General features: G+C 39.4%; 2 protein-coding genes across 4 annotated transcripts in view; both read right to left on the bottom strand.

Moving 5' to 3' along the window:
* The window catches only part of LOC140127149 (uncharacterized), a 246,094-nt gene extending 245,862 nt beyond the window's left edge, over nucleotides 1-232 (bottom strand). Inside the window, exon 1 of the mRNA XM_072147489.1 lies at nucleotides 147-232. The gene's annotated coding sequence lies outside the window, so the exon portion shown is untranslated. The remainder of the gene's footprint in view (nucleotides 1-146) is intronic.
* The window catches only part of LOC140127150 (uncharacterized), a 60,286-nt gene continuing 41,340 nt past the window's right edge, over nucleotides 187-19,132 (bottom strand). For all 3 annotated transcript variants that reach the window (XM_072147493.1, XM_072147491.1, XM_072147492.1), the window contains 2 exons: nucleotides 17,937-18,090; nucleotides 187-325 (listed from right to left, as the gene is read on the bottom strand). In XM_072147493.1, coding sequence (XP_072003594.1) covers nucleotides 260-325; nucleotides 17,937-18,090 — 220 coding nt within the window. In that variant the 3' untranslated portion in view covers nucleotides 187-259. The remainder of the gene's footprint in view (nucleotides 326-17,936; nucleotides 18,091-19,132) is intronic.

Here is a 19,132-nt window from a genome sequence, read left to right as displayed (position 1 = left end):
TATACTGTATCTTAATGAAGACATTTATTTAAAATATAACCATTTGACAAGTGAAACACCTTGTAATTCATACTGTCCATGGAAGATCCCAATATTTAAAGCAACTAAATGGTCACTAATTATAGGCCAGCCAAAAGTAAGAACACCTGCTTTATACGAGTGTCACAGCACAACCATCAATTCCTCTATAATTCCCCATCTTGTAGCTTCATGGTGGATGACTGTTGAAGTTGGACATATTTCTCCCACAGGAAATAAATCATGAATCATCACTTGGCATCTCTAGGGTAAGTTGTGACAAAAGACTTGCTGCTGCTTTCACAACCTGCAAAAAATAAAGCCACACTTCAATTTTTATACACATTTCAAAATATCATTTATATTGGAGAAAGTCAAACAACATGCATAATATTTGTTGATCACAAAAATATCCCATTGTTAAATGCAAACACATACAGAGGCAAGTGATTTGCCTGAAAGGTCTTATCTGCCCGTATCTATGATGCTCATAGCAAGGGCGGCACTGTGAATGGAGTAATGCATTGTTTATCAAAAAACATATTCAAAAATGGACACTGACATCATAGATGCAAAGAAACCAATTGATGCCGATATCATTTACATCCTATAAAACAAAGCTATCAAAGAACATTCACCAGTATAAAGTAAAATAATCTAAATGTTACTTATCACAGGCCAAATGGGACTCTCTCAGCTTATTTGCATATGACTTTGGAAGGAATTTTTATAGGCAATTGGGTAAGATTTCACATAAAAAAGGGAAAGTGACAGGTTCCTTTTAACAATGCCCTGCCTCTCAAATCAAGCAGGCAGAATGTATGCAGTAAACCTCATCAACCATTTCTCTGCCCACTCCTCAAGCTTCCACAAATCCCTCTGTAATGCTATATTTATTATTGACCTCAGTATTTATTACTTTACACAGCTTAGTATCTTCTGCAAATATTGAAACTTGACTGTGTAAACCCACTAGAAGATCATTAATAAAAATATTAAACAGGAGGGGGCCCAATACTGACCCCTGTGGCACTCCACTGACAAAGTCTACCCAATCTGGGAATGTGCCATTGATGACGACCCTCTGTTTTCAATCACTAAGCCAATTACTTACCCAAATACACAGATTGTCCCCTAGTCCCAGCAGTCTAATTTTAGGCAATAATAATATAATAATACCAACCTTTTATGCGGCGCTGGGTCAAATGCCTTTGAAAAGTCCAGATATACAACATCCAGAGCCTCCCCTAGTCTAGAACTTAATTCCTCATAGATGCCAATCAGATTAGTCTGACAGGACCGATCCATCATAAACCCATGCTGGTGCTTGTTTATAAGGTTATGTACAGTGAGATACTCCAAGATAGCATCTATAACCACTCAAATATTTTCCCGTCAACAGCAGTCAGACTCACAGGTCTGTAGTTTCCAGGATCGCTTTTTGATCCTTTTTTGTATATTGATACCATTTGCTATACGCCAGTCCTGTGGAACAGAACCAGACATCAAGGAATCTTCAAATATTTTAAAAAACGGTCTGTCTATCACGGTATCTAGTTAATGCAGAACCCGGATCTGTATGCCACCTGGCCCCGGTGATTTGTCTATCTTAGTGGTTGTGAGGTGGTACCGTACCTCTTCCTGGGTTAAACTGTTGGAATTCCAAAGAGAATTTACAGATGAGGTGACATTCTCCTCATCTCCTTCCACCATGCCCCCAGGTTATTCTTCAAAGGACTCACACTTGCTGTTTTTAGTTTCTCATCATTAACATATTTGAAAAATAATTTGGATTTATTTTTGCTCTCCTTAGCAATATTTCTCTCATTCTCTATTTTTGAGGCCTCTATTTTTTTCTCTATAATCCCATAATGCCTCATTGCTCCCTTTGTGTTTTAGTACCTTAAACGCCTTATCTTTCTTGCTTATTGCTCTCATTATACAAAACTAGTTAACCACATTGGACTTTCCTTGTTCCTCTTGCTTTTTCCCATATGTGTTTCTCATAGGCCTTTTTTAATATTTGTGAAAAACCCCATTTTTGGGGTGCCGTTGTCTTTGAGAACACTGTCCCAGTTTATGCCTATCCCTTAGCTGTTGAAAATTTTCCCTCCTGAAGTTTAGAGTGTTCGTTACCCCTCCACTAACGCTCTTAGTAAAGCGTAATACAAAATCAAAGATATTGTTGTCACTATTATCCAGGTTCCAACCGACATGTAATTTTGGTACCCTGTTAGGTCTGTTGGTTAGGCTAATGGCCAGCAGTGCACACCTTGTTGGCTCCAGGACGAGTTGTAACAGGTAATTGTCTTTTGTTGTTGACAAAAACCTTCTACCTTTGAAGGACATGCAGGTTTCTACTCCCAAGTCAGGGTAATTGAAGTACCCTATGATAAGTACTTTACCATACTTTGAAGCCACATCCATTTGACTTATCAGCAGTTCCTCTTTTTCCCTCCCCTTGTTTCCACCCATAGGGACACCACATTTTCATTTGAATACAAGAGAATATGTGGAAGAAAGGAATTGACAGAAAAAGTGTGCCACAAACAAAAACAGCAGTTAACTGCTAAAGTCCCTCAAATTTAAGTCCCTTAATCCTAAATCCCACTTTGGACACTGCACGTAGGAACAATGCACACTCTCAAAAACCTTTCCTTCCCCACAAAAGGCTCTATCATGTTTTCATTATCATTATTAATGACAAAAATGACAAGAGCTGCTGTGTGATTTGTTTCCATTACAAATAAAGGAATGTTATTACGGGATGGGGTTGACATAGACATGAACTTAGCCTTAGGCCTCACGGACTGATATCTGACAGATAGATAGATGCCTAAGCCGCGATACTGTGAGCACAGATGTGTGTTACTGTACCGTAACATGCACGGGAAAAAGATCCTCTATCTTTCCCTGTACATACGGTGGGGACCATGCTTCCCTATGGGGAGGAGAGGGGTGAGCAGCGCTCACCCCTCCGCATCTCCAGACTAACATATGCTATGCCCTGGTCCAAGGGGTCTAAACTTGACAAACTATTCTGCACTAGTAGTCCTTCTTACACATAGCTAATTTTTCTTGAGGAGAAATATGTAACAATATGCTTGAAAAATGTGTTATTTTTTTTAATACATAAGCTATCATTGATGAACACATGATGTAATCTCTATCACATGATGCATCCATCTATGAGACTGAACTAACCAAATACTCAAAAAGGGAATATTTCTTGAAGAGCTTAACAAACACCTAGGGGCTGCTGGATAAGCAATGCATAGCCATATATCATACTACCTGCCCCTCATTTTCACTAGGGCCTAAGGCTTCATAGACTGTTGGACCTGATAAGACAAGTCCTCTGTCTATACTTGCCTTGTGTTATATTCAGCTATAGCGCTGCTCTTGATCACAAAGCTTGATTTTATCAGAAAATCATATTGTTATGTATGTTTGAATTTTAGAAATAATACAGTACCTAGGACATTTAGCATGGAGCATGTGGCCCTATGAAGGAGACTTTAGCATGAAAGGAGCAAATGATTGCCTTGTATTACAGCATCATCAGGTGAGTACCATGGTTCAATAGACACAAGTATGCCTGCAGCTACTGTGCAGCTACAGTATCTGTCACTTAAAACAGCTAAGGAAACTGCAGTCCATCATCACATTTCTTATTGCTTCCCTTTTATCTTTTTTTTATGACATTAAAGATGTTAAAGTGACAGAAGAGTTAACCCCTTAAGGACGCAGGGTTTTTTTTTTTTGCTCATTTCTCTTCAAAATCCATAGCTTTTTAATTTTTTATGTACAGAGCTGTATGAGGACTTATTTTCGGCGTAACAAATTTTACTTCTCAGTGACGGTATTTATTATTCCATGCTATGTACAGGGAAGCTGGAAAAAAATTCCAAATGTGGTGAAATTGGCAAATAAACACATTTGCTTCACTTTCTTGTGGGCTCAGTTTTTACGACTTTCACTGTGTGCTCCAAATAACACCTCTGCTTTATTCTTTAGTTCGGTACAATCACGGTAGTACCAAATTTATATAGGTTGTATTGTGTTTTAATACTTTTTTAAAAGTTAAACAAAAGTGTGCAAAAAATGCTAATCAGAAGACAGTTTCATTGACATTTTCATTGCTACCATTTTGAAGACTGTGCAACATTTTGATCACTTTTTATTACATTTTTTACATTGCATAAAAGTAGCGTTTCATACTTTTGGGCGCTATTTTCCGATATGGGATTCACCTCTGGCAATAACCATTTTTATATTTTGATAAATCGGGGATTTTGAGATGCGATACCTAACGTGTTTGTGATTTTTACTGTTGATTTAGTTTTATATCAGTTCTAGGGAGAGGGCGTAATTTGAATTTTTAAGTTTTTTAGATTTTTTATTATTTTTTAGACTTTTTGTAAACTTTTTTTTTTACTATTTTTAGACCCTCTAGGGTATATAGACCCTAGATGGTCTAATTGTTCCTATCATATACTGCAACTGGCTCATTATAATGAATCTGCATATGCCATGCAGCCTTGGGTCTGATGAAGACCCGAGGGAGTCATGGCAACCATTCGCCACCCCCTGATGAAAACAGGGGAAGCGGCGATTAGAACAAAGATGGCGTCGCCTGTGCTTTTAAAAGTCACTGCGGGAATTAGCAGTGGGTGTTTGCTGCATTATGCAGCAAACCCATGTTTCGCTTCAGCCCAAGAGTCCTCTTCTTACACCCCCCGCACCTCTGCAACATACATATACGGCACAGAGGGTGACAGAGTTAAAATCACCAATGCAAAATACAATACAGGAATTATCACATTTCTTTCTCTTTTTTTGCACTTCCTTTTGCTACTTTTTGGATTTGGATAAATTGGACAAATTGTTGGATTTGCATATTTTTGAGCTTTTTTCACCCACCCAGCAAAGTTTTCTAGTGTTTCTGTGCCTGACTTCTGTGCCTGGTTTCTGCGCATCAACAGATGTTGATGTCTAAAAAAAGTCACAATTTTTTGCGCAAAAGCAGCAGAAAGTCACAAAGTTTTTTTCTCAAATATAAATTCACTCACCTGCTGCGTAGGAAAAATAATAGAAGTTGCAACTTTTGTGCAAATGTTGATCCTTTAACAAAAAAGTAGAACTCATATGCATGAAAATGCCAAAGGACAGCTTAATAAGGTGACAGGTTTTTTTTATGGTGCCTTAACTGAAGGCAGATTATTATAGGACAGAAGCTGGGATCCCTTCATAGACAGTGCTTGACAGATTTCCCTGGATACGTGTATTTATTTTGTTGGGTAATCACCAAACTAACAGTGACATTCAGTGGTTGGGACAAATCCCATAGCAAATTCTAAATGAGATTTCCAGTTTGAAGTGAGCTCTCAAGTGGCTTCTACTGTGTCAGGTGAGTCAAAACTATAGGATGTAGTGATCAGTTGGTAAATGTTACTTAAAGAGGACCTTTCACCACCCCACACATGTAGGGATTATAATACAAAGATTCAGGGGCACTTTGAATTTTCCTTCTAGCCCCCATGGTTGCAGAGATATCATTCCCAGTGTTTGACCATTGTAATCTGTGTTTGGTCAGAGAGGAGGAGCTGGGGCTAGAGGCGTGTGTTATGCTATTTGTCAGAAATTATGGGTTATGAGTTCCCTTCTTATGATTGAAAAAGAGTCACCTTTGCCCTATAAGATAACGTAATTAAGGGCAACAGATCCCAGATCCCCCCTCTGTGATTCCCTTTGTTCCCTTTCCCCCCCTTATCAAAAGAATTGGTAACTGGTTTCCTCTGTCCCTTAGAAGTGTTAATTGAACTGATAGACTTGGTGTCTCCAAAAGCCTCATGGTTTTTCATGTGTCTTAAAATGACTCCTTAAGAACATGAAAAATTATACTTCAAAGAAAACTTAGTCATAAAGCAAATATTTCAATTTCTGGTCAACGGATTTGGATCAGAATCCTCTTATAGTCCTGGGATGCCAAGCCCAAAGGATTTTAGAGGAAGGGAGCCAAGAAAATGGCGATTAGACAATTGGGCCAACATTTAATAAAGGTGTTTGGTATTGTAAGAATTGTTAATTCATGCTGGTAAATGTGGTGGGCATGTCCTCTTATCAGGGGACTCTTGGGAAAAGATATAACCTATTTTGGAAAAATGTCCCTGATTTTCCACATTGGTTAAGGTGTAGCCGAGGGGGTGGATCGAGTGTTTAGTTAAAAGTACCAGGCCACCATTGAATGGGTGTTGTCCATGGGGAATGCATTCAGCTGGCAGGACTTCCAAAATTTTCAACAGTTTTCCCCACCGCGGATCTTTATGCCTTTTATCCCTTTTTATTTTACTGTTTGCTGTTGTATATGTCTGTTATTTTACCCTTTTTGTAACCATTAAGCACTGTGCCTATTTTGCACATTAAATAGTCCGTTAATAAGTTTTCCCTTGTGCTCTATACGTTCCCATACCTGTGGAGAGGGGAATTACCGCTAAGCCGTGTTACAGTCTGTACTAGCAGTAGCTATAGGCAGTGCGTGTCTGTAGGCGAGTAGTAGCTATAGACCGTGTGGGTCCAGGTGAACTCTACTGCATCTAGAAGAGTGTGTATCTGGGTGTATGTGTGCGGTCCTGGTGTGGGCTTCCCGTAAGCCGTAATTACGAGTGGTGGCAGCTGTGATAAGTGTGGGCGTGGGCTGTATCGGGGTGCAGAGTGGCTCTGTGCAGTGGGGTTCCATAGGCACGTAAATGGTAGGGGGGGTACATAGTGTGGTTGTTCGGATGCGTTTGGTTTCCCTGACATGAGAATTGAGCTGAGTGGGTTTGTGGTGTGCTAGGGGAGTAGGAATTAGCGTAAGGACGCCATTTTGTGTGATTGGGCGGAGTTCAGGGCTAATTTGCGTGGTCCCCTGGCTTAAGCGAACCCTGTGTGTGAACTCCAATGAGTCGGGTTTGTGACACTAATCTTCTCTCATACTGTCCAATCAGTGGCCGGCAATGTCAGAGAAGCGATTATGAATATAGAGCTGTGAGTTTTTTTCTATGTTCATATAATGGTTGTGTTCACACACATTCTGCTCATATTCTCTTGACATTGCGTTAATATAATCACAATGTTTTGTCAATTTTGCTTGAGGTTGCATCTACGCAGTGTTTGGGTCGTGCTTACACTGCGTTTGCGCCATGGTTACGCTTATGCGGCTTTTGCGACACAGTTACTTTTACGTGGCGTTTGAAATACATTTACTTTTACACAACGTTTGTGTAACATTCACACTTACACAGTGTTTGCATCACGTTTACGCGACCGTTTGCATCACGTTTACAAGGCGTTTGCGTCACATTTACGCTTACACAATGCTTGCGTCACGTTTGCGCTTATGCACCCTTTGCATCACATTTGCGCTTAAGCAGCGTTTGCATCACGTTTGCGCTTATGCAGCATTTGCGTCACGTTTGTGCTTACGCAGCGTTTGCGTCACGGTTAAGCATACGCAGCATTTGCATCACATTTACGCGCCGTTTGCATCACATTTATGAGGCGTTTGCTTCACATTTACGCTTACACACCACTTGCGTTACGTCTGCGCTTATGCGGTGTTTGCGACACGTTTGCGCTTATGTGGCGTTTGCGTCATGGATACGCTTACGCGGCGTTTGCGTCACGGTTACATTTACGCAGCATTTGCGTCACGGTTATGCTTACGCGGCGCTTGTGGCATGGTTACACTTATGCAGCGCTTGCAGCACGGTTACACTTACACAGCCATTGAAGCATGGTTACACGCCGTTTGTATCACGGTTACACTTAAGCGGCGTTTGCGGCACGTCTACACTTATTCCGCATTTGCATCACGGTTACACTTACGCCGCGCTTGCATCACGTTTGTGTCACGTGTACTCTTATGTCCTGAACAAATCTCTAAACTGTTGTCCCTTATGTCTAGTATAAACTCACCTCAGCAGTTGGAGCATTGTGACTACTCATAGCAAAGGTAAAATGAAGGCCAAAAGGCCCCCATACTCAAACTTGTCCAACTTCAGATCTCAAATAGAATCTTAGTTCATTACTTAGTTCATGGTATATGATAGTACTTTATTGATCCTCTGCACACACAGTCCTGGCAATTTTTACACAGTTAGAGACAACTGTTACATGTCACAGTTACATGCATACAATACGAGAGTCATGTTCCTTAATGTTGCTAACAAAGATAGTTACAGGTCATTGCGATACAGCACAATACAGATTAACATGACCACATTACATTACATATGTGGAAATGATTACAGTACGAAATACCCTACTGATAATAAGAGACAGACACAGGCAAGACACAAATTCACAGGGGGTTACTGCAGTAGGGGTGCCACTGCGGCACAAGCAGTTATTGTGGTGAAACAGTGGTTTGGTGCTTTTGGTTTGACGGAAAAGACCTTGCTGTAGCCCCACTTTTGCCAAGTACGGGCGTTTAAGCCTTGGTACAGCGTTCCTCCTGACTTGCGGTAAGACACTAGTTGTGATCACTTACATTTCAGGTGTGACATTTCCAGTTGAGCTCCTACTGCTACCAATCCGCTTAGTGGTATAGGGGGTGATAGGGTGAGAGTACAAAGTTAGTGCCACAGGACGTGTGTGGGGTAAAAGCCAAACCCGAAATTTCAGAAGGACAGCATTTCAACAAACATTTTTGTTTTATTTAACCCACAGCGTGAAAAAAACAGCCATCAATACTTCAAGTATAGGCCATCTATGTTAGGTTAGTGTGCACCAACAATATTCTTCTTTATGTGTTGTTTGGAATAATAGTTCGAAACTGAAGAAACACACATTTGCGACCTTTTCCTGTTTGTTACACAGTAAGCCCATAGGGGGGACTCAAGATACATATAAATAACAACACAACTTGAGATAACATATAAATTATAATAAATACTGTATAATTAAATAATAAATTGTATATATTTAATTCAGTAATGAATTAAATCTATTTTATGTGGCTTTTTTATCCAATTAATGTAAATCACATAGTAGTAAATCACTTTACTGTTAATTAATGTATCATTTTACTATAAATCTCTTGAGCAAGGATGAATGCTGGTGTCAAGTCTGAATGTAAAGTTGCCAAATGAATAGTCTACTACCATTGTGCAGCCTCAACTTTATCTTTTATGGATAAACAGGTTAAACCGAGTGTATTTCCATTAGCACCCCCCTGAAAATGAATGTACACTACAAATAGATAACTGCACATTCCTTTTTTTATGCATAATTAACAACATGAAGGAGGTCTTAATACACATTCTACAACCTTAATGAAAAACTGGAATACATACATTGACTGTTCAAGCATGAACAAACACTCAACCAGAAAACACATGTACACATGGTAAACATATGTTAAAATATACTGAACACACATTAAAGGTCATTAAAATTTTCCAGCTGGGTTTATGCAGTAATTTAAATGTTGAGGCTAAAAAAGAATATGTAGGAACCATCTGTATCCCGGGAAATGCAAACCAGAAAGTTAAACACTTTGTGTATAGAAATTTAGACCTCCATCTCACATTATTTGAGTTGAATCTAACAGGTTGTTAACTTGTTAGATGCCATGGGCGTACCTTACTACTGCACTTAAACAGCAGTTGCGTATGGCTGACCCAAATTGATGGCCCATACTTCCATCATCTATCACTTCTTTCCTTTTTTTACAAAAAAAGGCAAATCCCCAGTCGCGACTTATGGATGTGTTCCCCAGGACCGGACTGAAATCTGTAAAAATACGCCAGCAAATATAAAAAATGCAGCACTTGCAATTGTTGAAGTCACAAATGAAAGAAGTGCTTTATTTGCCAAGAGTAAAACATTTTGCTCCTCAGTATTTTTTCAATCCTTGAAATGCTACACTGTGGGTACAGGTGCTCCTTTTATTTATTTTTTTTACATGTTACAGTACATGATACAGTGATGCCTATTTTTGTTTAATTTTATGTATTAAACAAACTGATCTAATTTCCAATATGGAATAAAAGGTTTCCTAATGGTTAATACATAGAGAAGGTCCCTTTGTTGTCATAGGGCTATTCCATAGTTCCTAAAAATTCCTAACATTTTTTAATAAGCTTCAGGCAATGGACTGTGGACGGTGCCTGATCTTTCACCTTATGTGGCAGTTTTATGGCAGGCACACCTGCAAAACAATAGTGCTAATGATGTCTATTATAAATAGAGCATGTAAAGGAAATACTTCATGGTATCCACAAAAAAAGAGGTAGCTGTAGTTTTTCCTGAAGACGTCTTAATGGGGGGTAAAAAGGACAACACATGGGTAAAGGGCAAAGCTTTTTAAACAGGATTGATTTATACATTATACTCAACTAGCTGCTTACATATAGTTACTATGAATAAAAAAATAGCACATTGATGACAAATATTATTTCATACACTACTAGTTAATATTAGTCGTCTTTAACATTGAGGATATTTCAAATAGTAAATGTGTTCACAATATCAAATTTTCTTTGCTTCTCACAGTGTGATTGTACTAGTATATACATTTCCTATCAAGACTAGCGATAACTGAACACACAAAAGTTACTAGTAGTGTAGATTTGTACCATGTTAGCCATGGAGAGCAGAAGAAGAAATCAGGCGATACCTTTTTGAGACTGAGCTTTGCGAGAATACTAGTTCTCTTCGTTAGACTTGATGTTATTCATAAAACATTTTATACAGACTAGGCAATGATCATCAAATGATATAAAAAGATCACTACCTAGTGTGTATAAAATGCTGTAAATTTTCTGTTTCATGCATAAAATCATGTCTAATGAAGAGAACTAGTATTCTTAAAAGCTCACCATCAAATATACTCAGTTAGCCTTAAAAAGGTATTGCCTGATTTATTCACTCTTCTCATGCAAATGTCACATATTTAAAAAAAAAATTAACATTATTTTCTGTATTAAAGAACTGCATTATATCATATAGCCCCTGTACCCTTATAAATATACATATCTGTAGATTTGTAAAGCTCTACAGAATTTGATGGTGTTATATACATAAAGATCATTATTATTCATTACACGCACACATGTTTATACAATCACACACATTTTATACACACATTTATACTCATATATATATATATATATATATCTATATATATATACTTAAATGTACAGTATACATTACTGACCAAAAGTCTGGACACACCTTCTCATTTGTATTTTCATGACTATTAAAATTGTAGATTCACACTGAAGGCATCAACACTATGAATTAACACATGTGGAATTATATACTTAACAAAAAGTGTGAAACAACTGAAAATATGTCTTATATTCTAGGTTCTTCATAGTATCAATCAAGTAGCTAGTAGCTTTGATAACTGCTTTACACACTCTTGGCATTCTTTAGATGAGCTTCAAGAGGTAGCCACCAGAAAAGGTTTTCATGTCACAGGTGTCCTGTTTAATAAGTGAAATTTCTTGCCTTATATATGGCTAGAAAAAAAACATCAAGTGCTACAAAGAAACTGGCTCACGTGAGGAAAGGAAGACCAGGAGACACCTCTGCTGCAGAGGATAAGTTCATCTAAGTCACCAGCCTCAGAAATCGCAGGTTAACAGCAGCTCAGATTAGAGACCAGGTCAATACCACACAGATGTCTAGCAGCATCTCTACAAAAACTGGTAAGAGAAGACTGTGTGCAGCAGCCTTCATGGTAAAATAGCTGCTAGGAAACCACTGCTAAAGTCAGGCAACAAGCAGAAGAGACTTGTTTGGGCTAAAGAACACAAGGAATGGACATAAGGCCAGTGGAAATCTGTGCTTTGGTCTGATGAGTCCAAATCTGAGATCTTTGGTTCCAACCACCGTGTCTTTATGCAATGCAGAAAAAGTGAACGAATGCACTGGTTCCCACAGTGAAGCATGGAGGAGGAGGTGTGATGGTGTGGGGGTGCTTTGCTGGAGACACTGTTGGGGATTTATTCAAAATCGAAGGTATACTAAACCATCATGGTTACCACAGCATCTTGCAGAGGCATGCTATTGGATCTGATTTGCGTTTAATTGGATCATGAGAATGCCATGAGTGTGCCTGGCGTAGAGTGTGCCTGGCGTAAAAATAAACTAAGCCAGTGAAATTTCACTGTGAAAATTCGCTGGCTGCAGAGAGTGCACAGGTGGGGGGACAGTAACTCCCTGCACAAGCCCATTCCCGGCCGTCCGCAACCTCCGCTCGGAGGGCCGCACCCCCCTTCAAGCCCCACTGGAGTGAACGTGGCGGATTGGGGTAAATAATCCAGCATTGAGCTAGCATTTGCGATTATTTCAGGACTTCTATGCAACTGACGTGGTGCACAGGCCCTTATATTCCCCATACAGTATATACCTATCAAAAACACACACGGTATGTATACATCATATTATTACACATACATCATACACACCACATATACTAATGTACATAGTATTAACACACCACTTAAACACAGTATGATAAACAGACATACAGTACACACACACACACACATACAGTATATACACACCTTTCACCATATGCACACACATACAGCATATACACATCATATTCACACACAAACAGCATTTACCCTTGACATATATACACCCATACTCCATATACACACATACATACAGTACCATATACAGACATACAGTACATATACACATGCATACAGTATATACACACCATACACAATATACACACATGCATACAGTATATACACACCATACACCATATAGACATATGGGGGAATATTTATCAGGGCCCCTGCGCTGCATCAGTGGTGTAGAGACCCTGAAATAATCTCAAATGCGAGCTAGCTTATTGCTAGCACTTTCGATACTTTGCTCTCTCCGCAACCTTTACGCCAGTGGGTGCAGCCGGCCAGGAGTGGGCGAGTGTGGGGCGTTACTCTCAGACTTTTTTACTTTATCAAAATATCCCCTTTATCAACGTTTTTGCACATATTTAAATTTTTAACGCCATGTGTCACCAAAACTGAAAAGGACCTAGATAAAAATCTATGTCATTTTTCCAGGGGAATTCCAATTATTCAATAAAAAATGGATTTTCCCATTTAAAGGACATCAACCACCATGATGACGGGTTATAAACCAAGCACACTGACATACCGGTGTGTTTCCAAACTGGTAGGTTCTGCTCTTCTTTCAGCTTCCTATGCCCTGGTTTTCACCAAAAAAAAAGGCTTTTAAAATTATGCAAATGAGTCTGAGGGGCTCTGGGTTCCATATGTGTTAATGGAATTTGGAGCCTCTTAGGCTCATTAGCATAATTTAAAAGCCTTTTTTTTCCCTTAAAAACAAGGGCATAAGAAGCTAAAACAATAGCAGATCCTACCAGAGAAGGCACAGGGAGCTGAGTGAATAAACTTTTGAAAAATATTTGACACATTTTTAGTTTTCCTAACCGATTACAGTATCTGATGACGGTCACGTAGAACGAAACGCTGCAAAAGAGCATACTGGTGTGGTAAGGGGTTACCACACACAGGGAGATCAGATGTAAGCCATAGTCAGCTGCATAGACAAACACTATACAGGCTAGAATACAGATCTCTAAGGGAGGGTGCTTTAAATAAATAGTGATCAGAAGGTCATGCTGATGCCAAAATGGTATCAATGAAAATGTTCGGGGTTTAAATCCGTGCACACTCTGGACATGCCAGGGACTAATTCAATAAAAATGTTAGTTTCCCGCTAAAAATTACACCTTACACAGCTCTGCTGCACTGAAGTATGGGAAAGTTATTGGCGTCAGAATATGGCAAAACTAAGATTTTTTTCTAGTGCAAAAATGTTTTATTTAATATAAATTTGGTATCTTTGGGATCATACCGACCCCTTGAATAAAGGTGACATGTTATTTGGGCCACACAGGAAAAGTTGTGAAAACAAAGCCCATAAGAATATGGCACAATTGCTTTGTTTTGACAATTCTACACAAAATTGGATTTTTTTTCCAATAAACATAATATAAAAAAGTGTTGCAATATTTAGCACTTTTATAGAGATGGCCATACTTGCTGATGATCAGATAATTGAGGTCAATTGACTAGCAGGAGATGGCTTCCACCATCTTACACAGTGTTTATGCATTTTAGCCATCAAATAAATAATAACATAGTAAAATTTGCCTTGTGTTGTTTATCTGAGTTTCCATGTTCAAATTTTAAGTCGTTCTTTGCAGTAGATGTTATTTATTGTAATGAGAAGTAAAAGCATCAAATATGATGTACCTATTATTTCTCTTGACTGTATTCATCTAAGTGACCATTGGTTACTCAAGTAATTCATCTGAAATATCAGCGGTTTGTTAAGGGTGAAGAAAGACAAACATGCTGGTCTCTGTGGCCTAATTCTAAAATAAATTATTTCTGTAATGGCAACTATGTTCTCAGGTAGGGGGAGAGAGAAATTGATTCCCGATATGAAAATTCCCCAATTCCCCTGCCTACATGACTATACAATGGCCTCCAACTGGGCAACATTTCCATAATTTAATGATGTGAGGGTTAGGGAGGAGGGAAAGTTGAAGCCAAGGTCAGCCAAGAGAGTTTATAAAAGAAAATTGTAATCAGAGGTCAGAGATACAGACCAAGAACATTACCAGATGGCAACGTAATACAGAATTAGGAAGTCAGGAATGGTCAGAAAACAAAGCAAAATGTAAGCAACTGAAATCCAGTGAGGCAGTATAAATACACTAGAATAGGTAAATCTAATTACTGGCAGAAAGTCCACTTCTAGAACTAAATGAGCTGGGATGAGAGTCGGCTGAAAAAAAACACTCTAGGTTTTAGATTTTGTTACGTTTTATGGATGTGCCGCTTTCATCTTCTTTTGGAAACTATAGGTTTTAAACCTTGCCTATCAATCAGACCTGAAAACGGGGAAAGTGACATATTTTTATCTTTAATTTTATTTTTTACTCTTTGCATTCTAAAAATGAAGTAGCACTGTATTTGTGCTGTAACATTCCTGTACATAAAGCAATATGATGATACCAACAATGCGTGACATTGTATACTTTGTATGCATAATTTTCATAATCTAAGAGTAGCCCCCTGAAAGTGCTCCCTGTGAGAATCCATCTTGTTCCATGCCTTTGATCTTCCATATGGCTATAGACATATATATGACTCACTTTGTACAGAATTTATATCTAGGAATGATTTTTGTAATGTACAGATTGTCAGCAGCTGAATATCCTTGTGTCAGAAATTAACCCGTTAACCACATAAAGCTTGAGAATCAAAAGATTAAATCCAAGTAACATTGTTGATATTTGTTTACTGATTTATGTTTATGGGTATATTGTAAAATTATAAGCTACCCAGGCTTGCCATGCAACACTTTTGTTAATTATCATTACATGCAGTATCTAGGTTATGTACAAGATAGGTTCTGCAAATTTGTTCTTAAAGGAAACCTACCATGCAGAATCTGCTCCTCAGAAGAAGATCTGATTGTAGATTCCTCCTGCCTGTCTCTGACCTAATCTGTAATTCAATAACCTTTGAACCTAACCTAACGTGTTAAAAACCTTATTTTAGTAATATGTAAATTAACTGAAGAGTCTACTGGGGCGTGTACTAGCCTGTTCAAGCACTGGAAGCTAAAGCTACTCCCCCCCCCCCCCAGTAGCCTCTTCTGTTATGTTACATGTTTCTAAAATAAAGTTTTTTAACAAGTAGGGTTAGGTTCCCGGATTCCTCATGGCAGGTTTCCTTTAAATTGAATTTGTATGTAAGTCGGACCAGGTATATTTTATAGACAAGTATTTTTTTCATTCCTGTGAATTGGATTTTCATAATCAATTTTTCACATCAATTTCTGTGACCAAATACCAATCCCATACATCTCAATAAGGAGCATATTTCTGCAGCATTTTCACACATTTTGACATGTTACATAAATGTTTCTGTTGACAGGACGTTGCCAACAAGAAATGCCCCCTCTCTTTTTTGTTCCTGGGGAAGTATACTGTCAGTACTTGCACTGCACCAAAGATGCCTAAAAATATTACATTATTAATTTTTACATACAATATTCTTTGTTTCAGGCTTATAATACTGGTATATGGATATTCAGGGGCGCACCTGCCATGAGGCGAGTTGAGAATCTCACCTCAGGCGGCACGCATCCTGCTGGATGAGGGGGCGGCGTCGGGCTTTCGCCCGCCACATGCTCCAGCCCGCTGGCACATCCCCTGCCCACCCTCCAACACATGTACCTGCCTGCCGGTCGGCACTTCACCATGACATTCCGTCTGCATATCCTCCGCCCACCCCCGGCACATTTACATGCCTGCCGGCCGGCACTTCCGGTGTTATCCGGCCGGAGGGAACATCCTCTGCCTGCCCCCCAGCACATGTACATGCCTGCCGCCGGCACTGCTCCGTGCGTCCCGCCGGGTGCCACATCCTCCGCCCATCTCCTCGCACAAGCACATGCCTGCAGGCCGGCACTACTCCAATATGTGCATGTACATGCTGGCCGGCACTGCTCCATTACATCCCGCCAGGCAGCATATCATCCGCCCGGCACATGTACGTGGCATCACCCTCCCGCTGGCCGGCACTTTCCACCCTGACAGTCGTCTGGCACATCCCGCCCTCCCGCACAGCCCCATAGCCCCCCGCAGCCCCACCTGTCCACTCCGGGTTCCCCCACTTCTCTCTGCTCCCGGCTGCTGTTCCTCCCCCCCTACCCGGCTCCGGTGTTTGTATATATGTATATTCTGAATATGGTGTGTGTGTATATTTGCTGTATGTATGTGCAGTGTGTGTATATACTGTTTGTATATGTGTATTTGCTGTATGCATACTCAGTATGTGTATAGATGTTGTATAAACTGTATGAGTGTATATATGCTATTTGTTTATGCTGTATTGGTGATATTTATAAGGGTTTCTGCACCATGTCAGTGGCGTAGAAGCCCTGAAATAATTGCAAATTTTAGTTTTATACTACACGGTGGCACTCTGTATGCATTTTATACTACATGGCGGCACGCTGTATGCATTTTATACTACATGGCGGCACGCTGTATGCATTTTATACTACGTGGCGGCACGCTGTATACATTTTATACTACGTGGCGGCACGCTGTATGCATTTTACATTACCTGGCGGCACGCTGTATGCATTTTATATTACGTGGCGGCACACTGTATGCATTTTACATTAAGTGGCGGCACGCTGTATGCATTTTATATTACGTGGCGGCACGCTATATGCATTTTATACTACATGGCGGCACGCTGTATGCATTTTATACTACATGGCGGCACGCTGTATGCATTTTATACTACATGGCGGCACGCTGTATGCATTTTATAATACAAGGTGCCATGCTGTATCTATTTTATACTACATCGCGGCACGCTGTATCTATTTTATACTACATCGCGGCACGCTGTATCTATTTTATACTACATCGCGGCACGCTGTATCTATTTTATACTACATGGAGGTACGCTGTATCTATTTTATACTACATGGAGGTACGCTGTATCTATTTTATACTACATGGAGGTAAGCTGTATCTATTTTCCACGCTGTATCTGATATATTACATATATGGGGGGGCGTCTTTCTATGGCTCGCCTCAGGCAGCAGACAGGCTTGGTACACCCCTGTGGATATTTATCCATAAATAGCTTTATACATTTCCATAGAACAGTATTGTGTGCATATAATGCACACAGGAGAGAGGGAAGAATTTCCTGCCATGTCAGAAAAAACTTCCTGTCGACAAATGAGAGAAAAACTCACATGAAATGTCAACATTTGTAATAATATTGTAGCGGTGGAGTGTTTATATGGCAGTAAGCTATATGATAAGTAATATAAAATCATACCTCTTCTGGTTTTGTCAGATGTTTAAATGATACATTTTCATGCTTTCTCTTCCCATTTTCCCAAAATCTGGTAAATAAATTCTGCTCAGTTGCCTTCTGAAGCTTGTCAGGGTCTATATTGAGAAACTCCTCCTGTGGAATGACATCAATATATCTATATAGAAAGAAAACAGTATAAAAAGTTGTGTACTAAGATATCCTTTATATTTACAATGTATAGATTTTTACAAATTCCAGTTAGACCTTGTGTGCAGAATATAGTCTCTAAAGTTGCCCTCATAAGACTAATGGTCAAGTCAGACAGTTACTAAAACAACCAATTCCTTACTTGAAAGGTATGAACTTGTTCCAAGACCTTGGCACATGGCAAAGGCTTTGTAGTGGGGCTTGTGTTTACTTTCAGAAACAACCTGACCAGGCCAGAAGTAAAAGATAGTTGGTCAAAGACTCTACAAGTCATTGGTCATTTTGGTCACTGTTACCCATTAAAAAAAACATTAATGTCTGTTTAATTTCATTTCACTCAGACGTATAATGCAAACAGGGGTTAGAGCTGACAGGGAGAAATTTGGTGTGAAGTCATTTTAGTATGTTTCAAGGAAATACTCCCGAATAGTGTTATGCACTGTATTTATAAGATTGTATTGCAAGATCGTCTCTTACAATATTTTTCACATATTTCTGTATATTATTAGGTCAAATCGTTTTTACAGCTGGCATGTGGACGTTCATTCCTGCCATGTGGGCAGACCCAGACAGCAAAACTTGGGTCTGTACCAAATTTTGTGGCGTTGGCACCAATAAACCTGGACGTAAGTGAGATGCTCAGGCTTCAGGACATGATAGAAAGCACCCAATCAACCATTTCTCAGGCCATTAAAAACCACAGTCGTGCCCATACTGGTGGGACATGCAACCCTGCTGTGTAAGAGCAGGGTCACATGTTCCAGTGTCATTACAGCCAAGAGAGAGCGACAGTGAGAGAAAGAATAGAACTTTAATAATTTCACAATTTTTCTTTTGAGGGCAAACAGATACGGAACACTGTTGAGGACAGATAAAAATAATTGCCCTTTTTAGGGCAATGTGAAGAAGTATGATAACCTTACTGCATCAAAAATCAATAAGAGAAATAGTAGCGCTCTTGCTGAAAAAGTATATTCCTAATTTGCAGAGTCGGTATTTACTGCATCCAT

This window comes from Engystomops pustulosus, chromosome 4 (genome assembly GCF_040894005.1).
Source record: "Engystomops pustulosus chromosome 4, aEngPut4.maternal, whole genome shotgun sequence".
In the NCBI taxonomy this organism is placed as follows: Eukaryota; Metazoa; Chordata; class Amphibia; order Anura; family Leptodactylidae; genus Engystomops; species Engystomops pustulosus.
The sequence above is the reverse complement of the archived record's forward strand: the minus strand, read 5'-3'. Positions and strand labels throughout refer to the sequence as shown.